Source organism: Sphaeramia orbicularis, chromosome 13, assembly GCF_902148855.1.
Source record: "Sphaeramia orbicularis chromosome 13, fSphaOr1.1, whole genome shotgun sequence".
In the NCBI taxonomy this organism is placed as follows: Eukaryota; Metazoa; Chordata; class Actinopteri; order Kurtiformes; family Apogonidae; genus Sphaeramia; species Sphaeramia orbicularis.
In genome coordinates this window covers 36,529,327-36,552,603 of record NC_043969.1, presented here as the reverse complement: position 1 = coordinate 36,552,603, position 23,277 = coordinate 36,529,327, and the positions used below count along the sequence as shown (strand labels likewise).

The 23,277-nt window shown below is 38.1% G+C and overlaps 1 protein-coding gene across 1 annotated transcript in view; it reads right to left on the bottom strand.

Moving 5' to 3' along the window:
* Positions 1–23,277, bottom strand: part of gbe1b (glucan (1,4-alpha-), branching enzyme 1b) — a 323,593-nt gene that overhangs the window by 213,313 nt on the left and 87,003 nt on the right. The window contains exon 7 of the mRNA XM_030152339.1: positions 22,167–22,376. Coding sequence (XP_030008199.1) covers positions 22,167–22,376 — 210 coding nt within the window. The remainder of the gene's footprint in view (positions 1–22,166; positions 22,377–23,277) is intronic.

Below are 23,277 nucleotides of genomic sequence, written 5' to 3'. Positions count from 1 at the left end.
TTCACTGATCCCTTCCATAAAACACCGACACACTTTTTTTTTATGTATTAGGATCCCCATTATTTGATACAGGACATCAGCTACTCTTCCTGGGCTCCTCCCTTTCCAAACAGACATAACAGTATCCATTTACAAGCATTGAAACAACGTGATCCAATGTGATATTCATTAAGTGGGGACTGCGGATGAAAATTAGCACTAACTCCAGCATATTTACATGTTTACACTGAAATGGAATGTATAAATGTGTTCATTAATATGCACTGTTTTGCCTAAATAAAGATACATACATTCATCCACCCTGATATTACCTTCTTAAAGGTGGGGTACGAGATCTTAGAAAAACGTGCGGTGTCAAAAAATCAGTATTTTAATCAAAAGTATTCAATTTGTAATCAGAAGTATTTAATTTGTATTCAAAAGTATTTAACCTGTATTCATTTGGATGTCAGAAGTTATTCTTAGTGTAATATGTGGATTGTACCAGAGTAGCTGACTTTTTTCCTGGGAGACCCTCGAAAAAACGAACACGCGAAGCCATCGAAAGAACACGTGAAATGGTGGAAAATTACAAAACGGGGTGGGCAGAAAGAGCATGTGAACTCATGGAAAGTTTCGGCGAACATGGTGTACAAGAGAAGTACACATGAGGGAAAATTTTGGACATTCTGGGAAATAATTTACATTTTCTGGGAAACAGTTTAATATTAGTATATGATAAAGGACACAGCGTTATAAAAATAGCTTTGTTCCTGTCGCCTGTTGTGGAAATGTTCAACTGACCACTCACTCAAAGAAGAGGAGAGAAAGTTAGAGTTAAAATAAATGATCATTTATTTGAGAAGTCATTCACAGAGAAGCTCTGTAAGTGAAGTCTGATTAAACAGGAGAAAAACTAAAGATTATATAGAACCAAATCCAACCCCCTCAAACCATGATGTCATCCCTTACATACATCGTACCACTCCATACTACTCCTTCTCTGCTCCATGAAGAGGTCATGATGACCTCTTCACCCTAACCTTGCTTGGATCCTATTTGGAGTGCAGGCGCTATCCTCCATCTACACATTCAGACATTTAGGTGTTTGGGTTTTCAATCAAGGCAAGAACTCCCTTCTTGGGTCAGGATGTTACACAGTTGTAAATATCACACATAGAGACATATGACATGAATAATAACTCAGCCCTAAAGAAGATGTACCAGGCCATGACAACAGTACAGAAGTAAATTTTCCACCACACGCCGTCACTGAGCTCAGAAAGAAATAGTGACATTGCACTTTACTAACCTATTTAGTTATTTATTCCATTTCTTTGCTCTATTTATTATTATTGTGACTTCAAATTTATTTATTTATTTTTTTAATTTTATGTTCTTACTCGGGTTTTTATCCCGGATTGTTTTTATCTTTTCTGGTTTTTATTGTGTTTTATTGCATCTTGTTTTTATGTATTTGATCTTACCTATTTTATTTACTTATCCATGCTGCTGTACCGATGAATGGCGGAACACTGAGCACTTTTTGTCCTGTCTGTAAGCGTAATCAAGTGCCTGTCTTGCATGTTTAATGTAAGTGTTGTTGTAATGCCAAGGCAATCACCTAGACTGCAAAACAAATCTACCTATGGGTATAAATAAAGTAACCTTGACCTTGACCTTGAAAGTAATTCTAGGAATCAACTGCATATGTAAATTCTCTGACCAATCCTGATAGACACCAAGAAAACCATACCTATCGGGATAAAAAAAAAAGCTAAAAAAGCTAAAAAAAAAAAAAAAAAAAAAAAAGGGGGGGTTTCCAAAGTGACTAGATTAATGTTCAAAATATGATAAAAAAATGGGTATGGTTTGTAGCTAAACCCGACCTACTTCTGATAACATAAAAATGGTCTCCTGGGGTGAAAAAGTCAGTTGCTTCTGCGGATGTCAACTCAGTGTTTAGTTCATGCGTAAACACTTTATGCGGCTCCAATTCCGCTCGATCTCCAACTTTGACTTGACTCTGTGTGCATTTACTTGACAAAGCTCCACTGCGTATATCAGAGTACAGAGACGTAAATTCGACATGCCAGAGTACAGTGAGGAAGAGCGTCAAAGGGACCAAAGATGTCTCCCACCTGCGGCCGTAAATTTTTCACGACAAACGGTTCGAGCAAGCTACATTTTGAAAATACTCAATTCAAAAGTCCAAACCCCCTTTCTTCAGACATCCCCCCTGAAGCCACGCCTCCAGAGTACTGGCACGTGCAATGCTTGTTGTCGAGGGTTCACGAACGCTGCGCAGCAACAATTCGCCGGCTCCAGCCCTGATCCATGCATACTTCATTCAGTCTCCTCTAACCCCCCCGCTCTTCCAGAACAGCCCCAGTTCATACCTATCTGACTAACGTTACATTTCCTACTGATTTATGTTAGTGACTAAACAGTTTGCCGGTGAACTTTCCATCCTAATACAGGGTGACACAAAAAAAACGGGAACTTTTTAACAATCCAATAAAAACAAGAGTGATGGAAGAAAAATATTTTATTCATGGCAATGGAAACCTTAAAACATGCCATTTAAGAAACAATGATGGAATTTTTATTTTTTAAAAATGACTTCCTGTAGATGGCGTCCTCCTGTACGAATGCATTCTTGAAATCTGCTGTTGAGATTCCTCATTGACCGCTGCAACATCTCAGCTGGGATACTGTGAATTTCATCCTGAATTCTCTGTTTTAACTCATCCACAGTTCTTGGTCGAGTCGTGTACACTTTACTCTTGAGATAGCCCCGCAAGAAAAAATCACAAACGGACAAATCTGGCGATCTAGGGGGCCAGGGAACGTTACCGAATCTTGAGATCACACGGTTACCGAACAATTCTCACACAGCCCCAAAAAAACGGGAATTTTTGAAGTGCGTATTGGCAGACATGAGCGAGTGGCAGCACTGCGAGACAGTGACCTTGAGCAAGTAAACACACCCCCATTTCAGTAACCATTGGCGGCTGTGCGAGAATTGTTCGGTAACCGTGTGATCTCAAGATTCAGTAACGTTCCCCGGCCCCCTAGATCGCCAGATTTGTCCGTTTGTGATTTTTTCTTGTGGGGCTATCTCAAGAGTAAAGCGTACACGACTCGACCAAGAACTCTGGATGAGTTAAAACAGAGAATTCAGGATGAAGTTCACAGTATCCCAGCTGAGATGTTGCAGCGGTCAATGAGGAATCTCAACAGCAGATTTCAAGAATGCATTCGTACAGGAGGATGCTATCTACAGGAAGTAATTTTTAAAAAATGAAAATTCCATCATTGTTTCTTAAATGGCATGTTTTAAGGTTTCAATTACTATGAATAAAATATTTTTCTTCCATCACTCTTGGTTTTATTGGATTGTTAAAAAGTTCCCGTATTTTTGTGTCACCCTGTATAACTCATATACCAAGCTCTGGCTCTGGCTTCGTTTCCTGAACAAGTGCTCCAAATCTCTGAGAACGCACGATTCATGCACGAAGAAGGGTACGCACGGGGGGGGGGGGGGGGGGCCACAAATGGCAGTTGAGTTTGATAGACATATCACAGTTCAATCATTTCGATTGGGCGCTCAAAATAATTGGATGGTGTTTTTTCAGTCCTGTCCGTTCCACAGGTGACTGAATTTTTTATTTTTGTGTTAGAGTATTTAATTAATTGGTTGTAATCAGTATGTGAAGGAGATTTTAAGCAATATAGTAAAAAATGCTCCAGGAAAACATCTCGCACCCCACCTTTAACAGTCAAATAAAATAACATTAACCCTTAGGGGTTCACGGTCACATGATATTTTCAACACGTCCTAGCATCGAAACTCGGTCACATAGACCACTAGGGACAATTGCATTCGAAAGAGCAGACTTGAAACACTCTCCCACTTATTATTTGATGTTGATACAGTGCAAATACAGCCGGAGATATGACGGTTTGAAACCAGAGCAAACAAGCAATATAGCGTTATTATAGCAATATAAAGCAAGCGTTATATTTCTGACCATATCTTTGTCATTTTATGTCCCTTTTCAAAATGGAAAAAAACTGGCAGAATCTGTGGATTAGAATCCATTAGCCTTGCATTAGCTTTACAGGTAAGGTTGAAGACGACCCCCACCAGAACCAGATACGGAAACCAGGAGGACTGGGGGTCGGGTGAGAGAACGCCTATGTAAAGATATGCTTTCATATCAAATATTTGAGTATAGTTTTAATTTATTACAGTTTTAATTTTATATACCTCATATTTGGAACCAATATTCACTTTTAAAGTCTTTGAAAAGGTTTGTTCATCATGTTTGTGTTATTTATGCAATAAATTACACTGGTCAACAACAAATTTATTGTTTAAGTTTTTTGAGCTGATTTAGGATAATTTTGGTGTGCTGAATCCAAAAATCACATTAATTTTGCTCAATCAGGTCAACTTTCTGAACTATGCTACATATTGGCTTTTTAACATTTTTGCTTACATTTATGGGCATTTTCACATCATATGATACAAAATTCTTTCATATTTCTTGCGATAAACGAGTTCTGAAGATTTTACTTTTGCCAATTTATGATTAATGTTTTTTTTTTAAATATTACAGGTGAATGAAATGGCTTCAACTAGAAGATCTTGCAAAAATGAGCCTGACGTATTCTGCTACATCTGCTGTGAATACACCATTGTACCTAACAGGAATCCTGTTTCAATTTTTTTTTTTTTTTTTCTCTTAAAACCTATTTTGGGTGAGAACTATATAAAAAATCAACTGATAAAGTCACAAAAATGTAATCAATTTTGTGAGAAGATTAAATTTTTCAAAATCAAATTAGCGAAAAAGTCTGACCTGATTGAGAAAAACAGATGTCAGTGAATACACCATTGTACCTAACAGGAATCCGGTTAGAAAATGATTTTTTTTTCTCTTAAAACCTATTTTGGGTGAGAACTACAGGGTGGGGAAGCAAAATTTACAATATTTTGAGGCAGGGATTGAAAGACAGTGTATGACCAATTAGTTTATTGAAAGTCATGCGCATTTATTTGCCACAAGAAAATGTACATAATAGAAAATGTTTTAATTCTATGTGTCCTCCTTCTTTCTCAATAACTGCCTTCACACGCTTCCTGAAACTTGCGCAAGTGTTCCTCAAATATTGGGGTGACAACTTCTCCCATTCTTCTTTAATAGTATCTTCCAGACTTTCTCGTAATAGTTTTGCTCATAGTCATTCTCTTCTTTCCATTCTAAACAGTCTTTATGGACACTCCAACTATTTTTGAAATCTCCTTTGGTGTGACGAGTGCATTCAGCAAATCACACACTCTTTGACGTTTGCTTTCCTGATTACTCATATGGGCAAAAGTTTCTGAAAAGGTATGGATAATAGTGTTAGGTATGATTATGACATCAATATATATGTTTGGTTTCAAAACAACTGACGTAGTGCCTGCTGAGAAAAAACAACTAAATGTTCATTGTAAATTTTGCTTCCCCACCCTGTATATAAAAAATCAACTGATAAAGTCACAAAAATGTAATCAATTTTGTGAGAAGATCAAATTTTTCAAAATCAAATTAGCAAAAACATCCTGACCTGATTGAGAAAAACAGATGTCATTTTTGGATTTAGCGGTGCAAAATGGTCCTAATTCAGTTGAAAAAACCTAGACAACTTGCAAAAAACATTTTTTTGTAACCCAGTGTTATATACATTTTTCAAATTGGATTTTATATATTTTGTGTGTTTCTTGTCCTTCTGTGTTGATATAGTAGGTTAAAGTGAAAAAATAATAGGCAGATGAGATAGATGAAGTTGTGCTGAAAAAAAAAGATATCAAACATGGGTATAATAAACATTTCTTTATATAGTATATAAAGGCAAAATCAAAAGTACTCAAAAAAAATAGGCTCAGACTCCTAAGGGTTAACAATAACAACAATACTGCAAGGTTGGTTCATTGGTTGGTTGGGTATTTATACTGCAGATATGTGTTCTATTCTGGACATGTGTAAGAAATGCATCTTTATAGATCGCACCACGTTGTTAAACAGCTCTCGGTACAGTCTGGTGGTGCTGGCTGCCTCACAGGCTAAAATCTCATCTAGCTGTCTAACAGACTGTCCCTGTATTGCTATGCCTTGTGTCACATATCTGCCATTTGTCTGGCATTCCTTCAGCTGCCTGGCAGATAACTGCACTCGCCTGGCGTCCTGGGAAGGATATTCTGCTGTCTGGGAGACTGTTTGTATGTTTAGCAGCCTGTAATTAGTATCACCTTATAGTCTGTGCTTTTCCAGGAATCGAACGCACCCTGGCAGGATAAAGCTTCCCCACAGGAGGTTGTTTTTTTTTTGTTTTTTTTTCTAATGGACAATTTTCTGAGCATCTCTTAAGAAATGCTACACGTGCAGACTTTGGAATTACTCAAACAATGACCAATAATGTACATATTTATCCTCAAAGCTTAGATTTGGGTTTTCTACTCTGCTCGCGGCATCGTCATGTGATGCCATATGCTAATCATTTGGGATTGGTTAATTAAAAAACATGGCGGATTGAAGCTTGGCAGCCAGCCTCGTGGGAAAGCGCAAAAAGGCTTTACTGGGGAGAAATAGTCCCTAGTGATGATAAATAACAAGTGGGGTAAGCACGAGAGCAGGTACTGCTTTATTGGTTTTCATTATTCTAGACACAAAAAAGGGCGTCCTAGATTAAACTAGTTGTTAAATAGAAAAACCTCCGTCAAAGCAAATGTGTAACTCTTCTCATTTCACAATATTATTGAACTACAAACAAACCGCTAATTATAAGTGTTTTCTTTCTGTTTTTTTTAATCAGTCGGTTCTATTAGTTTAACTGACAGATGTATGGTTTGTGCCGACTGATATATTTGCATTTTTTTATTGCCATCCCAAATCAAATATGCACGATAAACACACTGACGCAGACTTTCCGAATCTCAGTGAATAAAAACAACAACCGTTCAGTCACATTGTCAAGTGTCTGTGCGTCATCTTCAGTCAGTAACTGGAAACCTAGTAATTGAATGAAATGCATGGCAGATGCTAGTTTACTTTTATGAATTAATTTCACTTTCAGCGACCAAAATCTAATCAGTTTTCCCAAGAGAACATTTGTGCAAAGTTTGAAAAATCCCCTCGTAATATTCCTATGATACCTGTGTTCAAGTCGATCTGTGATGTTTTTGATATAAAATGCCTTCACATCATCATATCATCCATATTTGTGTGGAATTTTCATAACTGGCAAAGAAAATTCTTGAGTTATGGCCAAAAATGTGTTTGGTGAGGTTTACAGTGAATTTGACCTCTGACCTTTGGACCCTTGGACTCAAAATTGAATCAGTTCAAGCCAACGTTTGTGTCAAATTTGAAGAAATTCCCTCAAGCTCCATCTGACATATAACATTACTCACAAATGAGTAAACCATCTTACATAAATGAATCTAAAAATCAGTTTATTTGCACATTCATACTCTGGAAAAATTTGGCCAATCACATGTACAGTTAATTCAAAGTATATTTAATTTAACCTATAAAGACCCAAACATCCACCCCCGACCAAAACATCTACTGATCTAAACTGTTTAATATCTGTTGGTTCATTAATCCTATCAATACATGTAAATAATTGGTGTAAAATACAGTTTGTTGTCTTTTCATGGTCATCAGATATGACCCATTTGGACATTCAGAGGTTCTGTAGTTACCATGGAAACACCGTCATCTTCTACAACATTAATTCACCAGTAAAACCCATGGAGTTGGATCAATGACAGTGGATGGAGACACTGGGTTTATGTTCAGTTCTCTGTTTTTGATATCATAACCCTCAACTTTAATCTGAGCTTTCATGAACATCTACATGATCAGTAAATTAAATATGGAAAAATACCTGATTTTCACTGAAAAAGTGTAAAATTACAAACATTTGTATCACTTTAACCCATAAAGACAAACATCCATCACCGACCAAAATCATCTACTGATATAAATGTTTAATACCTGTTGATCCACTAATTCTATCAATACATGTAAATAACTGGTGTAAAACACAGTTTTTCACCTTTTCATGGTCATCAGATATGACCCATTTGGACGTTCAGAGGCTCCGTAATTACCATGGAAACACCATCACCTTCTACAACATTGATTCACCAGTAAAACCCATGGAGTTGGATCAATGACAGTGGATTGAAATGCTTGGTTGATGTTCAGTTAATGATAGATTTTACTGAAAAAGTCACTTTTTCTGCAGTTTTCTCTGTTTTTGAGATAATAACCCTCAACTTTAATCTGAGCTTTAATGATTTTTTCACAGTCAGTAAATTAAATACAGGAAAATATTTAATTTATACTGATAAAATACAAAATACAGAGGATAATATTATAATAAATGGTGATAAATCACATAAGAAAGGTTAGATATAAAGAAAATGTCGGGAACTGACAAAAGTAGCACTGGGTCTTTATGGGTTAAAGTATATTTAATTATTTCAGTTGTTTTTTTTGCTGTATTTAGAAGAATTTCTTACAATGCCTTATGTGGCAATAATCAATAAAACATGCTCAAACTGGTTTTTTTGAGCCAGACGTTGTGAAAACCCATCATGGATGAAATGTGTTGATGTTGGTGTAACACACATAAAACTGTCAGATGTGTAATTTTCAGGGGTGGAAGTTTTTCCACATGTTGCTTCTGGTCATTGTTTGGTTTATTTTATCTCACCATGTTAATGATAATCTCCTTTTCAGATGGACTGTACAGATTATGTCATTAAATAACATCATCCAAACTTTTCTACATCGTACATAGTAATTATAAAACATGCAAGCATCAATAACTAGAAAAGTACGCAGACCTCCGCGAAGGCAGATCAGTGCCCCCCCCATCACCAAAATTTAATCATTTGTTCCTTGTGCCAGTAACAACATTTCCTGAAAATTTCATCCAAATCCATCCATAAATTTTTTGAGTTATCTTGCTAACAGACAAACAAACAAAAAGATAGACAAACCCCAATGAAAACATAACCTCTGCCGTTCCTTGGCGGAGGTAATTACAGTATTGTAATTACACCCCCCCACACTTCAAGGGGCAAATTGCACAATCCAAGTTAAACTGGTTTGCACAAAGTAGCGGTGGGATTTAAATCCAATCAAAGGTCATGGGAGGGGACAATGGGCATCCAACTTGTTTTCCACAAAATTGCCAGGTTACAGCATTAACACTTTTGCCACCATGTCAATTTCATTTCTTTACCCATGGCAGCTGTTCCTGCCTTTCAAAGTGAATTCAACTTGTTTAGGCCTGAAAATGTCACTGAGGACAGGAAAAGTTAGAGTTAAGGCTAAGGTGAACCCTAGGCAGGAAAAAGGCAGGTGCCATTATTCTTGATGCCATTATGGTTGAATAGTTGTTAATGTGTTTTATTGTTCATTGTTTATCATGTATGTGTTTTATGTTGTTTGGACTTTGTATGGCTGCTTCCTTGGCCAGGTCTCCCTGGCAAAAGTGATTCCTAATCTCAGTGGGACTTCTTGGTAAAATAAAGATAAAATAAAAAATGAAATGGACACTAGAAAAGCACTTGGAGAGCACAGACTTCCGCTACGGAAGATCAGCCCCCTCCTCCCCGATCACCAGCAAAATGTAATAATTTGTTCCTTGTGCCAGTATTAACATTTCTTGAAAATTTGATCCAAATCCGTCCATAACTTTTTGAGTTATCTTGCTAATAGACAGACAGACAAACAAACAAACAAACCCTGATGAAAACATAACCTCTTGGCGAAGGTAACAAAACACCATGACTGCCTAAGGCTGGAGAAACCAGACAAAACCTGTTACAGCTGGTTATGACTCACCTAGATTTTGCAAGAAGTGAGGAAATTGTGATCCAGATCGTGCTTCGTAATTCAACCTCAGAAAATTGTCAGAGAAACGGACGTTTTGCCCTTTTCTCAGTGTAACCCTTTCAGAGCCTCCTATGGTTCTGCATTAGTATATTAGGATTCTCTGTCCTGTCGATGTCCCTGAACTACTCTTGTCCCACTTCTTCTTTTTTCTTTAAGTTCTAGGCTAGCCTGGGGCTCTCCAGAGTTAAAGAAGGTGAAAAACAATTTCAGCCTCCTTACGGATCTGCTTCGAAAATTTGAGGGTTTCATCCTTGGTCCGTGCCCTTCACTTCCCTTCGCCAACAGACACACAGACAGTGAAGTGATCATCAGCCTACCTGCTGAAGGTAATAAAGCTATTCACCTGCAAAACATATTAGTTTTGCATCGCCTGAAGATGAAACGGAGGAAGTGTGATATTAGAAAGCAGCAGTGACTGAGTAAACAACTGACTCAACTTTGTCTAAATGTTGACTCATAATAAACATTTGTTACGCTGAAAGAAATGTGCTCTGTTTTTTATTATTTGTATGATTTTAACACTTGAATGTCCTCCATCTCTGCATGTACGAGTGGAACGAAAGTGCTGTTTTTGACATTTAAAATTAACACTCCGATTATAATTACATCTTACATCACCGGGTGAAGACTCCTTTTCTTGCATCTGGGATTGCAGTATTTTTCAAAGCTCTATGTAAATGGTAAAGTTCATATGTGATGCTTATGTAAAAATGTTTACATTCAAACAAGCAGATGCGCATTTAACAACTACACACTGTGACCTCCTATGATTGTAACCATGACGATCACTCCATCACTCCTCAGACTCCTTTTCATGTCGTAGAGCCGCTCCATTCCTACCCATTAACTCCATCAGCACCAACTGGAAGCCCCGCATCCAGCTCCAACCAGCCACCATGCACACCTCCAGCTAAGTTGAGCTCATTAAGTGAAGTTCACCAGAGGGGAAAACAGCTTTCCCCTTGCTGTACGACTTGATGGGGCAGGAGAAATACCCCGTGGGTGCTAAATACTGAAATGACTTCATCTGGACTGAGCTGACACTTCAGATGTCCAGTTTATTAATAAACCCTCAACAACCTAAACAGCCTCCTGTGACCAAACTGATCTACTCATCTAAAATGTTTAATAACTTCTGACACACCAATCCTATCAATACATGTAAATAAGTCAAGTAAAATGCAGTTTCTCATCTTTTCAGCAACGCAAGATCCGCAGTGAACATGTCGCCATTCTACTGATTCAACAGTAAAACCCATGCTTAAGTTGTAGCTGTGGAAGCTTGCTTTTACATTCAGTTAATGACAGAGTACTGTGGAAAAGTCCTAGTCCAACATTAAATTTGTTGGTTTAAGCGGGGTACACACGTAAAAATTATCGGGCTGTTTTTGTCCCAATTTTCCACCTTCCCGACCAAGGACAGCAAACACAAGATTATCTTATGTCTTAGAAGATTATCCTGTGGTCTGAGGTGTGTTAAGAGTGAATTTGTCCCACTAATCGGCTCCGAAACAGGTCGTGGCCGACAATTGTAAATATTAAACTTGTTCAATATTTACGACCAAACATCTTCATGTGTGGGGAAAGCCGACGACTCCACAGTCATGACTTCATGAATTGTGATGTGGAACAGAATGTAGCCAATCAAGCATGGTCGACCTGAAACATAAAGTTCGGTGGACCTCAGAAATGGTCTGGAGGACCAGTTCATGGAGCTGTGGGAAGCCTGAGAATGTCTATTCAGCGTCGTGCGTGTTGTGTTTTCCGGTTGTTGCTATGTTTCTTCTTTTTCGTTTTTGTTAGATCATGTTTGATCATGTGAGATTTCTGTCTTGGAGGACTAGATTCTAGATCGGTGGTGGGACAGAATCGTTATGTGTGTGGTACACTGTGTTTAGATTATCTGAACATACCACATACAGTACCATCAAGACTGTTCAATGCCTGATTATTTATCTTCATGTGTGGGGTCTGTAACAGATAAAAAGTCTCTTCAGATTTAGAAAATCCTTATGTGTGTACCCCAGTGGTTTCCAGCCCTTTTTGGCTCATGACCCCATTTTAACTTAACAAATTTCTGGCGACCCCAGACATTCAAAGCAGAGACTTTTTTTTTTTCTCAAATCAAATTTGTTTTTGATCATGTAATAGTCTGCTATACTATGTTGCAAATAAACGTTAACGTTAGATGACATTTAGTCTATATAATGTATATTATTATGGACGGAGGCAGAAAAGCCAGGTGTAGATTACTGCAAAAGTGAGGATTTGATTTTCCTTGGTCAGGATATGTACAGTCAGTCCAGCTTGGATTTACAAGGCTGACAATTAATACTGACCAAACAAGAACTCAAACTATGAATTATGAAAGAGCTGCAGCATCTGAAACTGACCACAATGAACATTTGACAGATAAACAGAACCACAGTGCTTTAGTTTCAGCTTCACAGTTTGTCATGTCTTTTATGGATTGGGATTGTCTCTGTCAACTCATCATATATTTTTATTAGTAACTTTTTATTTTTATTTTTTTTATCAATTACTAGAAATTTCAGGTGACCCCATTTGAATTCCAGGCGACCCCATGTGGGGCGCTGACCCCAAGGTTGAAAAACACTGGTGTACCCCACTTAAGTTATAATGACCACACATATGCATTTCTGTCTCTGTATTAAAGTGGAATGATGCAAGATTTTCACCTTAATTAAACAGCTTTGAAGTAATTGTGATGGTGAAATGGCTTGTTATGGGGCCTTCCCACTAGTGTCTCTAGGGCCGAATATGCCACTTGGAAGGTTTCTTCTGCCGCCCCAGTGGCCTCGATCTCATCTCTCGTGAGAAATGGCATGATTTACAGCACTACGACACAAACCTGCCCCCATCTGGGTACTGCCAGTCCACTTCCCTTTTATAATATAGAATGATCATTTCAGTTCTGGAAAAATAACAAAGCTAAAGGCGATATAGTAATAATTGACAGGACAAAGAATCCTAATATAATAAATAATACCTTTTTGAATTTCCTCACAGTCTTAATGAACATCAACACCATCAGTGAATTAAACACAGGAAAATACTTGATTTTGATTAAAAAACTCATAGTGCAGAAGATAACACTGGTCAACAACAAATTTATTGTTTAAGTTTTTTGAGCTGATTTAGGATAATTTTGGTGTGCTGAATCCAAAAATCACATTAATTTTGCTCAATCAGGTCAACTTTCTGAACTATGCTACATATTGGCTTTTTAACATTTTTGCTTACATTTATGGGCATTTTCACGTCATATGATACAAAATTTTTTCATATTTCTTGCAATAAACGAGTTCTGAAGATTTTACTTTTGCCAATTTATGATTAATGTTTTTTTTAATATTACAGGTGAATGAAATGGCTTCGACTAGAAGATCTTGCAAAAATAAGCCTGATGTATTCTGCTACATCTGCAGTGAATACACTATTGTAATTAACAGGAATCAAGTCACAAGTTTCATAAAGTGTGCTTACCAATCTTATTTTGGTATTAATTATTATATTTTGTGAGAAGATCAAATTTTTCAAAATCAAATTAGCGAATAAACCTGACCTGATTGAGAAAAACAGATGTCATTTTTGGATTTAGCAGTGCAAAATGGTCCTAATTCAGTTGAAAAAACCTAGACAACTTGCAAAAAACATTTTTTTGTAACCCAGTGTTATATAATAGACATATATAATAAATGGTGACACATCATTTAGTGGAGGTTAAATATAGAGAAACATGCATTTGGAATTCACCACAAAATTAGTTCTTAAAGGGGTCGTATTTTGTTAAACCCACTTTTATTAGTCTTTGTTACATTTATTTGTGTATTTGGACCCTAATAGTTCATGAAGTTTGAATTTGAACCCTCCAGGTGCTGCAAAGCTATCTTTATATTCATTTTGGCAAAAATCGAGTGGATTTCTACAACCTGTTTGAATTCCTTCTTAATTTGTTTCGTTTTATAACTAGTTACGTCATGACATTTGCGCATCACATTGCACTTGTACCTCTGCACAGACTCGCCGTTTTTGCACAGACTCATTCACTGTACAGACTCTCTTAACACTATCTCTTGCACTGACACCTTGTGGAATTTAAAGTATTTTTTACTACTGTGTTTTTACTATTGTGTTTTTACTACTGTTGTTTTTAAGTTTATGATACTGCTGGAACCTGTAAATTTCCCTGTGGGATGAATAAAGTATCTATCTATCTATCTATCTATCTATCTATCTATCTATCTATCTATCTATCTATCTATCTATCTATCTATCTATCTATCTATCTATCTATCTATCTATCTACGACATAATTGTTTACCAGCAGCAGCGGTTGTAGTCCATACTGAAAATACGTCCAAACTTCGACCCGATTACCTAAAATGTTCAATTGTTGGTTGTATTAACAAAGACAAGTGGTTGAACAGGACAGAGCAGCACAGCCAACAACCTGGAGGGGGTGGGATGTGAAGTGCTTCATTTGCATTTAAAGGGCCAGCGCTCAAAACGACCTTTCTGGTGTCATTACTCAGAAATATTGTTGAAGATGGACCTGTGGAGTTGAATTAATGAAGAATTCAGACCCAAGCAGAGCATTTACAGTTTATGTAGACCACAGGGAAATGTTTTAAAGTGCGTAATTCCATTTAAAAAAGCAAAATATTACTCCTTTAAGTCTTTACATACTGTATTTTACATTTCTTTCTATATATATCGCACATAGTCTTGATACACTACTTCTTTAGTGTCTCTCATATTGTACATATTCTTGAGTGTTTTTATATTACATTTCCTCTTGTTATTTGTATCTAGCTGAGAACTACCCCTCGAAGAAAAATTCCGTTCTGTGCACATAATGACAATAAACATTCTTGAATCTTGAATCTTTAAGGGTTTATTGCTGAACCTGGTGCATGTCCCTCAATACCAAAGTGGGATTTATCTGTAAAAGCATAAATACTGTGATGGGAAACATAGGTAGATGTTCAGGACTCTTTCTGATACTTTCAGTTCTGTGTCAATGCCTGCCATTTTTTAGCAGCAAGATTTTTTTTTTTTTTTCCTATGTCTCTTTTCTCGTGCACTATTTCTATTTATATGAGAATTTCACTGTTTAAACGCTTCTTGGCCAACACATTGTACGTTCAGCCACTGAAACGCACAAAGACTCCCTGCCGGCAATGTCAAACTAAAACAAATGTTTGCTTTTAAAAAGGCACATTCAAGAAGCAGGCTGTTGAGCATGAAGCAAGTGACAACATATACATATCTGAAGAATAATTCCACACGTAAACCAGCTGAAGCGTCGCTAATGTCACTTAAAACACGTCTAGAAACTTTTGTCCGTGTTCATTTAGGATTAACATACACAGGCACAGGAGAAACTATTCATATTTTACCATCTACACATCATTAACAAGTATTTGAATGCCCCCACCCCCCACCCCAAAAAAAAAAAAAAAAAAAAAAAAAGCAAATAGAATAAGCTTGTCAAAGAGAGAATTATTGCTCCTTGGTCCTCAAACAGAGGGCCAATCTCTCAGCATGAGAACATGAAGAAGAGTTAAAGCGAGTTTTCAAAAGGCTGGCCCTGGGCCTATTTTTCATATCTTAAGAATTCACACAAAGATTGATGAAAAATGGATGCAAATGATCCTGAGAGAGGTGGGGGGATTAGAGAATGAGCCCACATCAAGCTTCTCAGAATTCTCACATCTGAAGGCCCTGATCTGTTAAAAGGCTTGGCTTCTCCGACTGCTAACACCCTCCACGCAAAGCACTGGCTCCATTCATTCGGTCACTGTCAAGGTGACTTCAACGTCTTTGAAAAGGTGGATGAAAGAAGCACGGTGATCAAATTATGCAGATATCATTTTTAGTCCGTTTCGGCTCTTTTTATAGAAAGCGGCACAGCATCTGATTCATGCGTTTATCATTCATGTCATTTATAGTATACGTTCCATTCCATTGCTGATTGTATATGGTTTAATAGCTTCATAGGGTGATTGAGATCTAAAAAAAAAAAAAACAAAAACAAAAAAAAAAACAAGCTTTCATGTTTCAAGGTAAGTTGGAAAACTTCAGGTCAAGAAATTTGTATTTTAGCATCTTTTCTACCTACTGAGCTGAAACAATCTATTTATTTCAACATCTTAGTAAGAAGTAAGTACCAATTACTTACAAAGACCGTGCAGAGACCCTCTTTGGATGCGATCAAGCATCTTCTATGTCCTTCCATAGTTTGAACGCAGCCTAGTTCTTCAAGTTAGTATTCAGCAACTGCCACTTTTAGCATTTCTACCGCCTGGAACCAATGTTTGCAAAGCCAGACATTCATAATATTGAGTGCAGACGCATTTGACTCAGAGGCAACTTGAGTTAACAAATTGGATGGTGAGCGTCTATCTAAACAGCATTCTCTCTAGACTGAGTTGAATGTTTTATGAGGAAAAGTTGAAGAGAAACACACACACCCGACCAGAAAGGTACGATAATGATGCAGAAGTGGAAGCTCACAGCGAGTGAGCAAGGGGGGAAAAAATAAAAAAATAAAATATATATATATATGTATATATATATATATATATATATATATATATATATATATATATATATATATATATCTTTGTCGTGATAGCCCAGATCAGTCAGCCTCTGTCAGCCTAATAAGAACATCAGTGTGCGACTCTGATGGCTGATAGCAGGGTTGCTTGATTAAAAACAAGCTGGATTTCACACAGGGTTCGCGGCTAGCCCCTGAGGTTCATTTCCTTTGTAACGGAGTAGTGGAAAAGCCTGACACAAACGACACGTCCAAACAACCTGTGAGAGGCGGAGAAGACAAATGAACTGGTGATGACATTGCAGAGGTCCTTTGGGCTTTTACAAACGGCTCGTCGTATGCCTCCCAGTTGTGGCATATGCCTGCACCATGTCTAATGAGTGCTTCTGATATGGGAAGAGTTCAATAACTAATGAAAGAAGAAGCTTGTTCTCTTATTATAGCCCCCATGTCTGACACTAAGCATTGTATAATGTATTGGAAACTGCTGCACACCGATGCACACTTATTAAAAGCCAGCTCACAAAAAAAAAAAAAAAAAAAAAAAAAAAAAAAAGGCATTTGATAGACTCAACTGTTCCTGTTCCTCTTTAATGTGTGCTGCGATCACTTTCTGGGTACAGAGGCAAGAGGAGAGACACTTAATTAACAGGGCTTACAACAACAGCAATCAATAGTTTTGGTGTACACTGAGCACCAGCACAGACATAAAACAACCTGCTAGCTTAAGGTCTTTCATGTTTTCCCTCACATTCATATAATTAGACCCGAATATGAACATTACCACTGCCTGCTGATGCTGTGATATCAAATCACAAGATATAACGCTTAAAATGCAACACCTGTCCACGTGACCGCATGTCTAAACTAGAAAAGCACTCAGAGAGCGCAGACCTCCGCCAAGGCAGATCAGCCCCCCCCCCCCCCCCACCCCCCACCCCAACACCACCAAAATGTAATCATTTGTTTCTTGTGCCAGTATCAACATTTCCTGACAATTTCATCCAAATCCGTCCATGACTTTTTGAGTTATGTTGCTAACAAACAAACAAACAAACAAACAAACAAACAAACCCCAATGAAAACATTACCTCCACTGTTCCTTGGTGGAGGTAATAAATACAATTAGTAAATATAGTGTATTTTCAGAATGTAATGTAATGTAATACAATCATTTGTTCCTTGTACCAGTATCAACATTTCCTGAAATTTCCATCCAAATCCGTCCTTAACTTCCTGAGTTATCTTGCTAACAGACAGACAAACAAACAAACAAAAAAATCTGCCCCACCCCCGATCCCCACCAAAATTTAATCATTTGTTCCATGCGCCAGTATCAACATTTCCTGAAATGTCACCAAAATCCGCCCCCACCCACCCCCTCACCCCTACAGGTTAAGAGACTAAAAATGACCAAAAAATTTTAATAACTACAAGCACTTGGACAGCGCAGACCTCCGCCAAGGCAGATCAGTGCCCCCCCCCCCCCCCCCCATCACCACCAAAATTTAATCATTTGTTCCTTGTACCAGTATCAACATTTCCTGAAATTTTCATCCAAATCCATTCCTTAACTTTTTGAGTTATCTTGCTAACAGACAGACAAACAAACAAAAAAATCTGCACCCCCCCCCATCACCACCAAAATTTAATCATTTGTTCCTTGTGCCAGTATCAACATTTCCTGAAATTTCACCAAAACCCCACCCCCACCCCCACCCCTAAGGGTTAAGAGACTAAAAATGACCAAAAAATGTAATAACTAGAAGCACTTGGAGAGCGCAGACCTCCGCCAAGGCAGATCAGTGCCCCCCCCCCAACCCCAATCACCACAAAAATGTAATCATTTGTTCCTTGTGCCAGTATCAACATTTCCTGAAATTTTCATCCAAATCTGTCCATAACTTTTTGAGTTGTCTTGCACACAGACAGACAGACAGACAGACAGACATACCAACGCCGACAAAAACATAACCGCCTTGGCAGAGGTAATAACTAGAAAAGAACTCGGAGAGCGCAGACCTCCGCCAAGGCAGAACAGTCCCTCCCCCCCATCACCACCAAAATTTAAGCATTTGTTCCTTGTGCCAGTATCAACATTTCCTGAAAATTTCATCAAAATCCGTCCATAACTTGCTAACAGACAAACAGACAAATCCCAATGCAAACATAACCTCCGCCGTTCTTTGGCGGAGGTAAAAAGGTAAAATCAAAAGTGTTGGAGGAACCTTAGATTCACTATTAATAGTCCATTTTCTGCCTTAGGAATATCAGATTAACGATGGAACTCGCTGCATGGCCGTTTTGGTGAGAGAAGTCATCTGTCATTTTGTGCCTTGCTTTTGACCTTCAACACATCACGCCGTGGCAGATAGTTTCAGGAAAAAAGTGGTATGTCAGCTCCGTCATACCTGCCTCATACATCAGTTCATCTACTCATATGATTTTAATACATTCCCTTTAAAATTCAGAGCCCATATGCCGCTGTGCAAACATCTATCAAACGTCTAAAGTAAATGTTTGTATATATATATATATATATATATATATATATATATATATAGTGGGTGCTCTTATGATGTTACCAAGTGCACATGAATTCGGTGCCGTATATAATCTCTACAGGGTTTAATCTGTACATAGTGTATGTAATCAATGAGCAGTCTCTCACTTTTATATTAAAGGCACTGGTAAAAGCCTCAGAAAAAAATGTAATGTTGGACATAATTACAGTAAAAGTAGAGCGGCATTAACTCAAATACAAAAGCAAAGGAGTCAAGCAGAGCTGATTTAATGTGAAACCGACTGCTAATAACACAAATGAAGTGCTGGTACATTTTATTCACTACTTTAAGTCAGTTACTAATTCAGTCTGATTAAATTAGATAGTTAGAACATCCATTTTAATGCACTCATAATCGATGGTTAAGTTTTCTATTCTGGTTTTTCTATTTTTGAAAATAAAAATGTAATTTATTGGATTACTAATGTGTTAAAGTGACATAAACATCACGCATTTGTCTTAGTTCTTAAATACACTTTGTAACATTGCATAGCTTCCTTTAATGCCAGTAGATTTATGCAAAAAGAAGCAGCTTGAAATCTTGATGTAGTAAGTAGGAGGACAGTTTGTAACACATTAAAAATGCCCTCTTTTTTCTCACTTGGGGAACCAGACCCACATATTATGGATGGGTCCAAAGATCAGACCTTTCTGGGATGATATATTTTTTTTAACAGTTTTAAAGCAAACATTTCCTAAAGAATTAAAGTTTGCTTTTTTAGGTGTAATCCAAGAGAGTTTTGACGGAAATAACCAAAAATACCTTTTTTTTTTTTTTTTTTTTTTTTTTTTTTTTTACTAATGGCAGCAATTAAATGCATCACTATTAAGTGGTTGAAACCTGAACCTCCCACATATAATATGGAAAGTGAAGGAAATCTATTCGATGGAGCAAATTACTTATGCACTTAGAATTCAGGGAGAGCTATTTATGAAGAGATGGAGTCCCATGATTAACCTTTAAATGCAATAAGAATTCAGAAGTGGTCATCTACATGCATGTTTTTTTCTTTTTCTTTTTTTGGGGGGTTGGGGGAGTTTCTTTATAGTGTCAATCAAGTTTCATTTGTGACTAATTGTAATCAATATCTACTGCAGATATCCATATTTTTTCATATATGCCATATAGGGACGAGGGGTGTAAACCAGTGGCGGCTGCTCGTATTTCAGAGAGGGGAAGCTCATTGTGGGCTTACATAAAAAAAAAAAAAAAAATTGTCAAGTTATTTAACCATAAATTCGGCCCTCTGTTCCTTTTTAAGAAAATGGTCAGCAATCTTATCGTACTAACTAATCAAGAAAACGTTGAAATTATGTTAAATTGAAACAAAGAAGTCCAATGAGTGTGTTTTATTTACAGTGCAAGAAATGAACAAGTAATTTTGTAGTGGTTTCTCTCTCCATTTCACAGCAGAATGCGCGACAGTATTAAACTGAACTGTGTCAATGAAGGAGTAGATCTCAAAATAGCTGTCAATCAAACAGGATTCAGCCTTTCGACTGATCCTCCAATCAGCACATGGAAGCCTGGCGTCCAGCCCAGCCTAGCTCCGCCCACAGCTCCATTCACCCCCAGAAACGCTGAGCGTCCGGGGGCGGGACAACATCGTGGCATTTATCCAATTACCGTCCAGTTTTGAGGCAATGAAAAAAACTGTTCCACTCAGTCCCATTGAAGCGCATGGACGCTGAGCGTCTACGGACAAATGCACTGAGCAGAGATCGAATGAGAAAACAGCGCAACAGGAATGTATGAGAAGTGAACAACATCGAGTCTGTTGATTTGTGATAAAGCTGATGCTGAATGAACTCGTCTGTGAGATGAAGGTGCTCGAACACATTTGTCGTTAATGACATGTCAACACAACCGAACATATTTGACCATTTAATTTTCGTAATTTTAGGGGAAGCCAAGCTTCCCTTGCAGTCGATGAGAAATCGCCACTGGGGTAAACATGACAAATTCATGGGGTCCAGCATTTGTGGGGGGCCCATAGAGCAGTGAAGGGGTCCAATGGATACAGGTTCAAAGTTGTGAAAATGTAATTTACGATCCACTGTATAATAGAGGAACAGAAGTCAGGAGTCGGACGTTGAAAGCATGTAAAGTTTCAGTTTTATTTTCATGCTAGTGTAAGTGACATTATGTATGGACCCCCCCCCACCAATGTTTACCATTTATGGGGCCCAATAAACTAAAGTAACAAAAAAAAAAAAAAAAGAAAAAAAAAAGAAAGGACATCCCAATCTCAGGACAACTGATCATCTGTGGGAGGTGTTGGACAAATAAGTCCGATCCATGTCCAAGTCCACCTCTACTTCCAGGACTTCAGGGATCTTTTGTTAAGGTCTTAGTCCAGATACCACAGCATACCTTCAGAGGTCTGGTGGAGTCTAGGTCTGGGGTTAGGGCTGTTTTTGTGGAAGAAGGGGAACCTCCACAATATTAGACAGGTGGTAATAATGTTATGATCCCATAGATGCTGGTTCGGTTGAGAACCAGTTGTTCTTTAGAAACTTTTAGTCGGTACGAACCACTTTACATTTCGAATGAACAACACCACATCGAGAGGGGCCAGCTGAGGTGGCTCGGGCATCTGTTTCAGATGCCTCCTGGACACCTCCCTGGGGAGGTGTTACGGGCATGTCCCGCCGGGAGGAGACCTTGGGGAAGACCTAGGACACGCTGGAGAGACTATGTCTCTCTGCTGGCCTGGGAACGCCTCGGGGTCCCCCCCGGAAGAGCTGGAGGAGGTGTCTGGGGAGAGGGAAGTCTGGGCATCCCTGCTTAGACTGCTACCCCCGCGACCTGGCCCCGGATAAAGCGGAGGATAATGGATGGATGAATGGATGGATGGATGGATGGATGGATGAACAACAAGATCAGGAGCTGTTCTGACCCAGTGATGTGGAGGTCCATGTAGACCCAGTGAGCTCTACATGTTCACTTGCTGCCTAATATGTCCCACCCACTGACAGGACCCACTGGAATGAGATGATCCATATAAACAGCACTTTTCCTGTCAGTGGTTGTAGCGTTAGGGCTGACCGGTGTACATACAACATAACATACCTGGAGTAGTTGAAGAGGCGGCTGTCCCAAAGTGAGTGCTCCCCCCTCGGTGGAGAGTGGAAGAAGCAGGAGTCAGAGCCGTCAAAGGAGTTCAGTCCATCCTCCGTGTTCTTGGAGGCGTGACTGTGGACCACATCCAGCAACACCATGATCCCCATTGAATGAGCCACGTCTATCAGCTCCTTCAGCTCTTCTGGGGTCCCGTAACGACTGCAGACCAACACATGTGAAGAACTTAAGATACTAACCTTTACATGAACCTCTGAATCCCTCAAGAACCTGATCTTAACTAAAGACAACACTTAGGTCTTATCTTCAATGTAAAATTACTTCTCAGAGAGTACCATTACCCTTACATGTGGAGACCCGCTGAAAACGAAACCAATGCAGAGGTATTTTACAGGTGTAAAACCACTGGTGGCCACTAGATGTTGCTCCAAAAAACCCTGGCTTATATCGGCTTTTCTCTAAAAATACTAAGTCAATTCATTTTCTAGTCTCATATAATTTCTTTGGAACCTCTAATTACAGGGATGTCAAACTCATTTTAGTTCATGGGTCACATTCAGCTAAATTTGATCTGCAATGGGCCGAACCAGTAAAATACTAACATAATAAAATATAAACAATGACAACTCCAAACTTATCTCTATGTTTTAGAGCGAAAAAAGTAAATTTACGTTGTGAAAATCTTTACATCTGTAAACTATCCTTTCAAAAGATGTGAATAACATGGACAAACTGAAAAAAATAAGTGTCATTTTAACAATATTCTGTCTCAGTTTATCATTTACACATGTACATTATAACTTACAGATCACAGTGGATCTACAAACACACAAAACATTTAATAACAGACAGAATATTGTTAAAATTACACTAACTTCTCTTCAGAAATTTCAGGTTGTTCAAATTTGTTCAGGTTAGTCACATTTTTTGCAAAATTATACTTTGTTTTAGTGTAAATACATGAAAATATTTACATTTACAAAGAGAAAAATTTGGAACTGTCATTACTTACATGTTATTATAATAGTATTTTACTGGTCCTGCCCACTGTAGATTGAATTGGTCTGAATGTGGAACCTGAACAAAAAGGATTGCTCATATC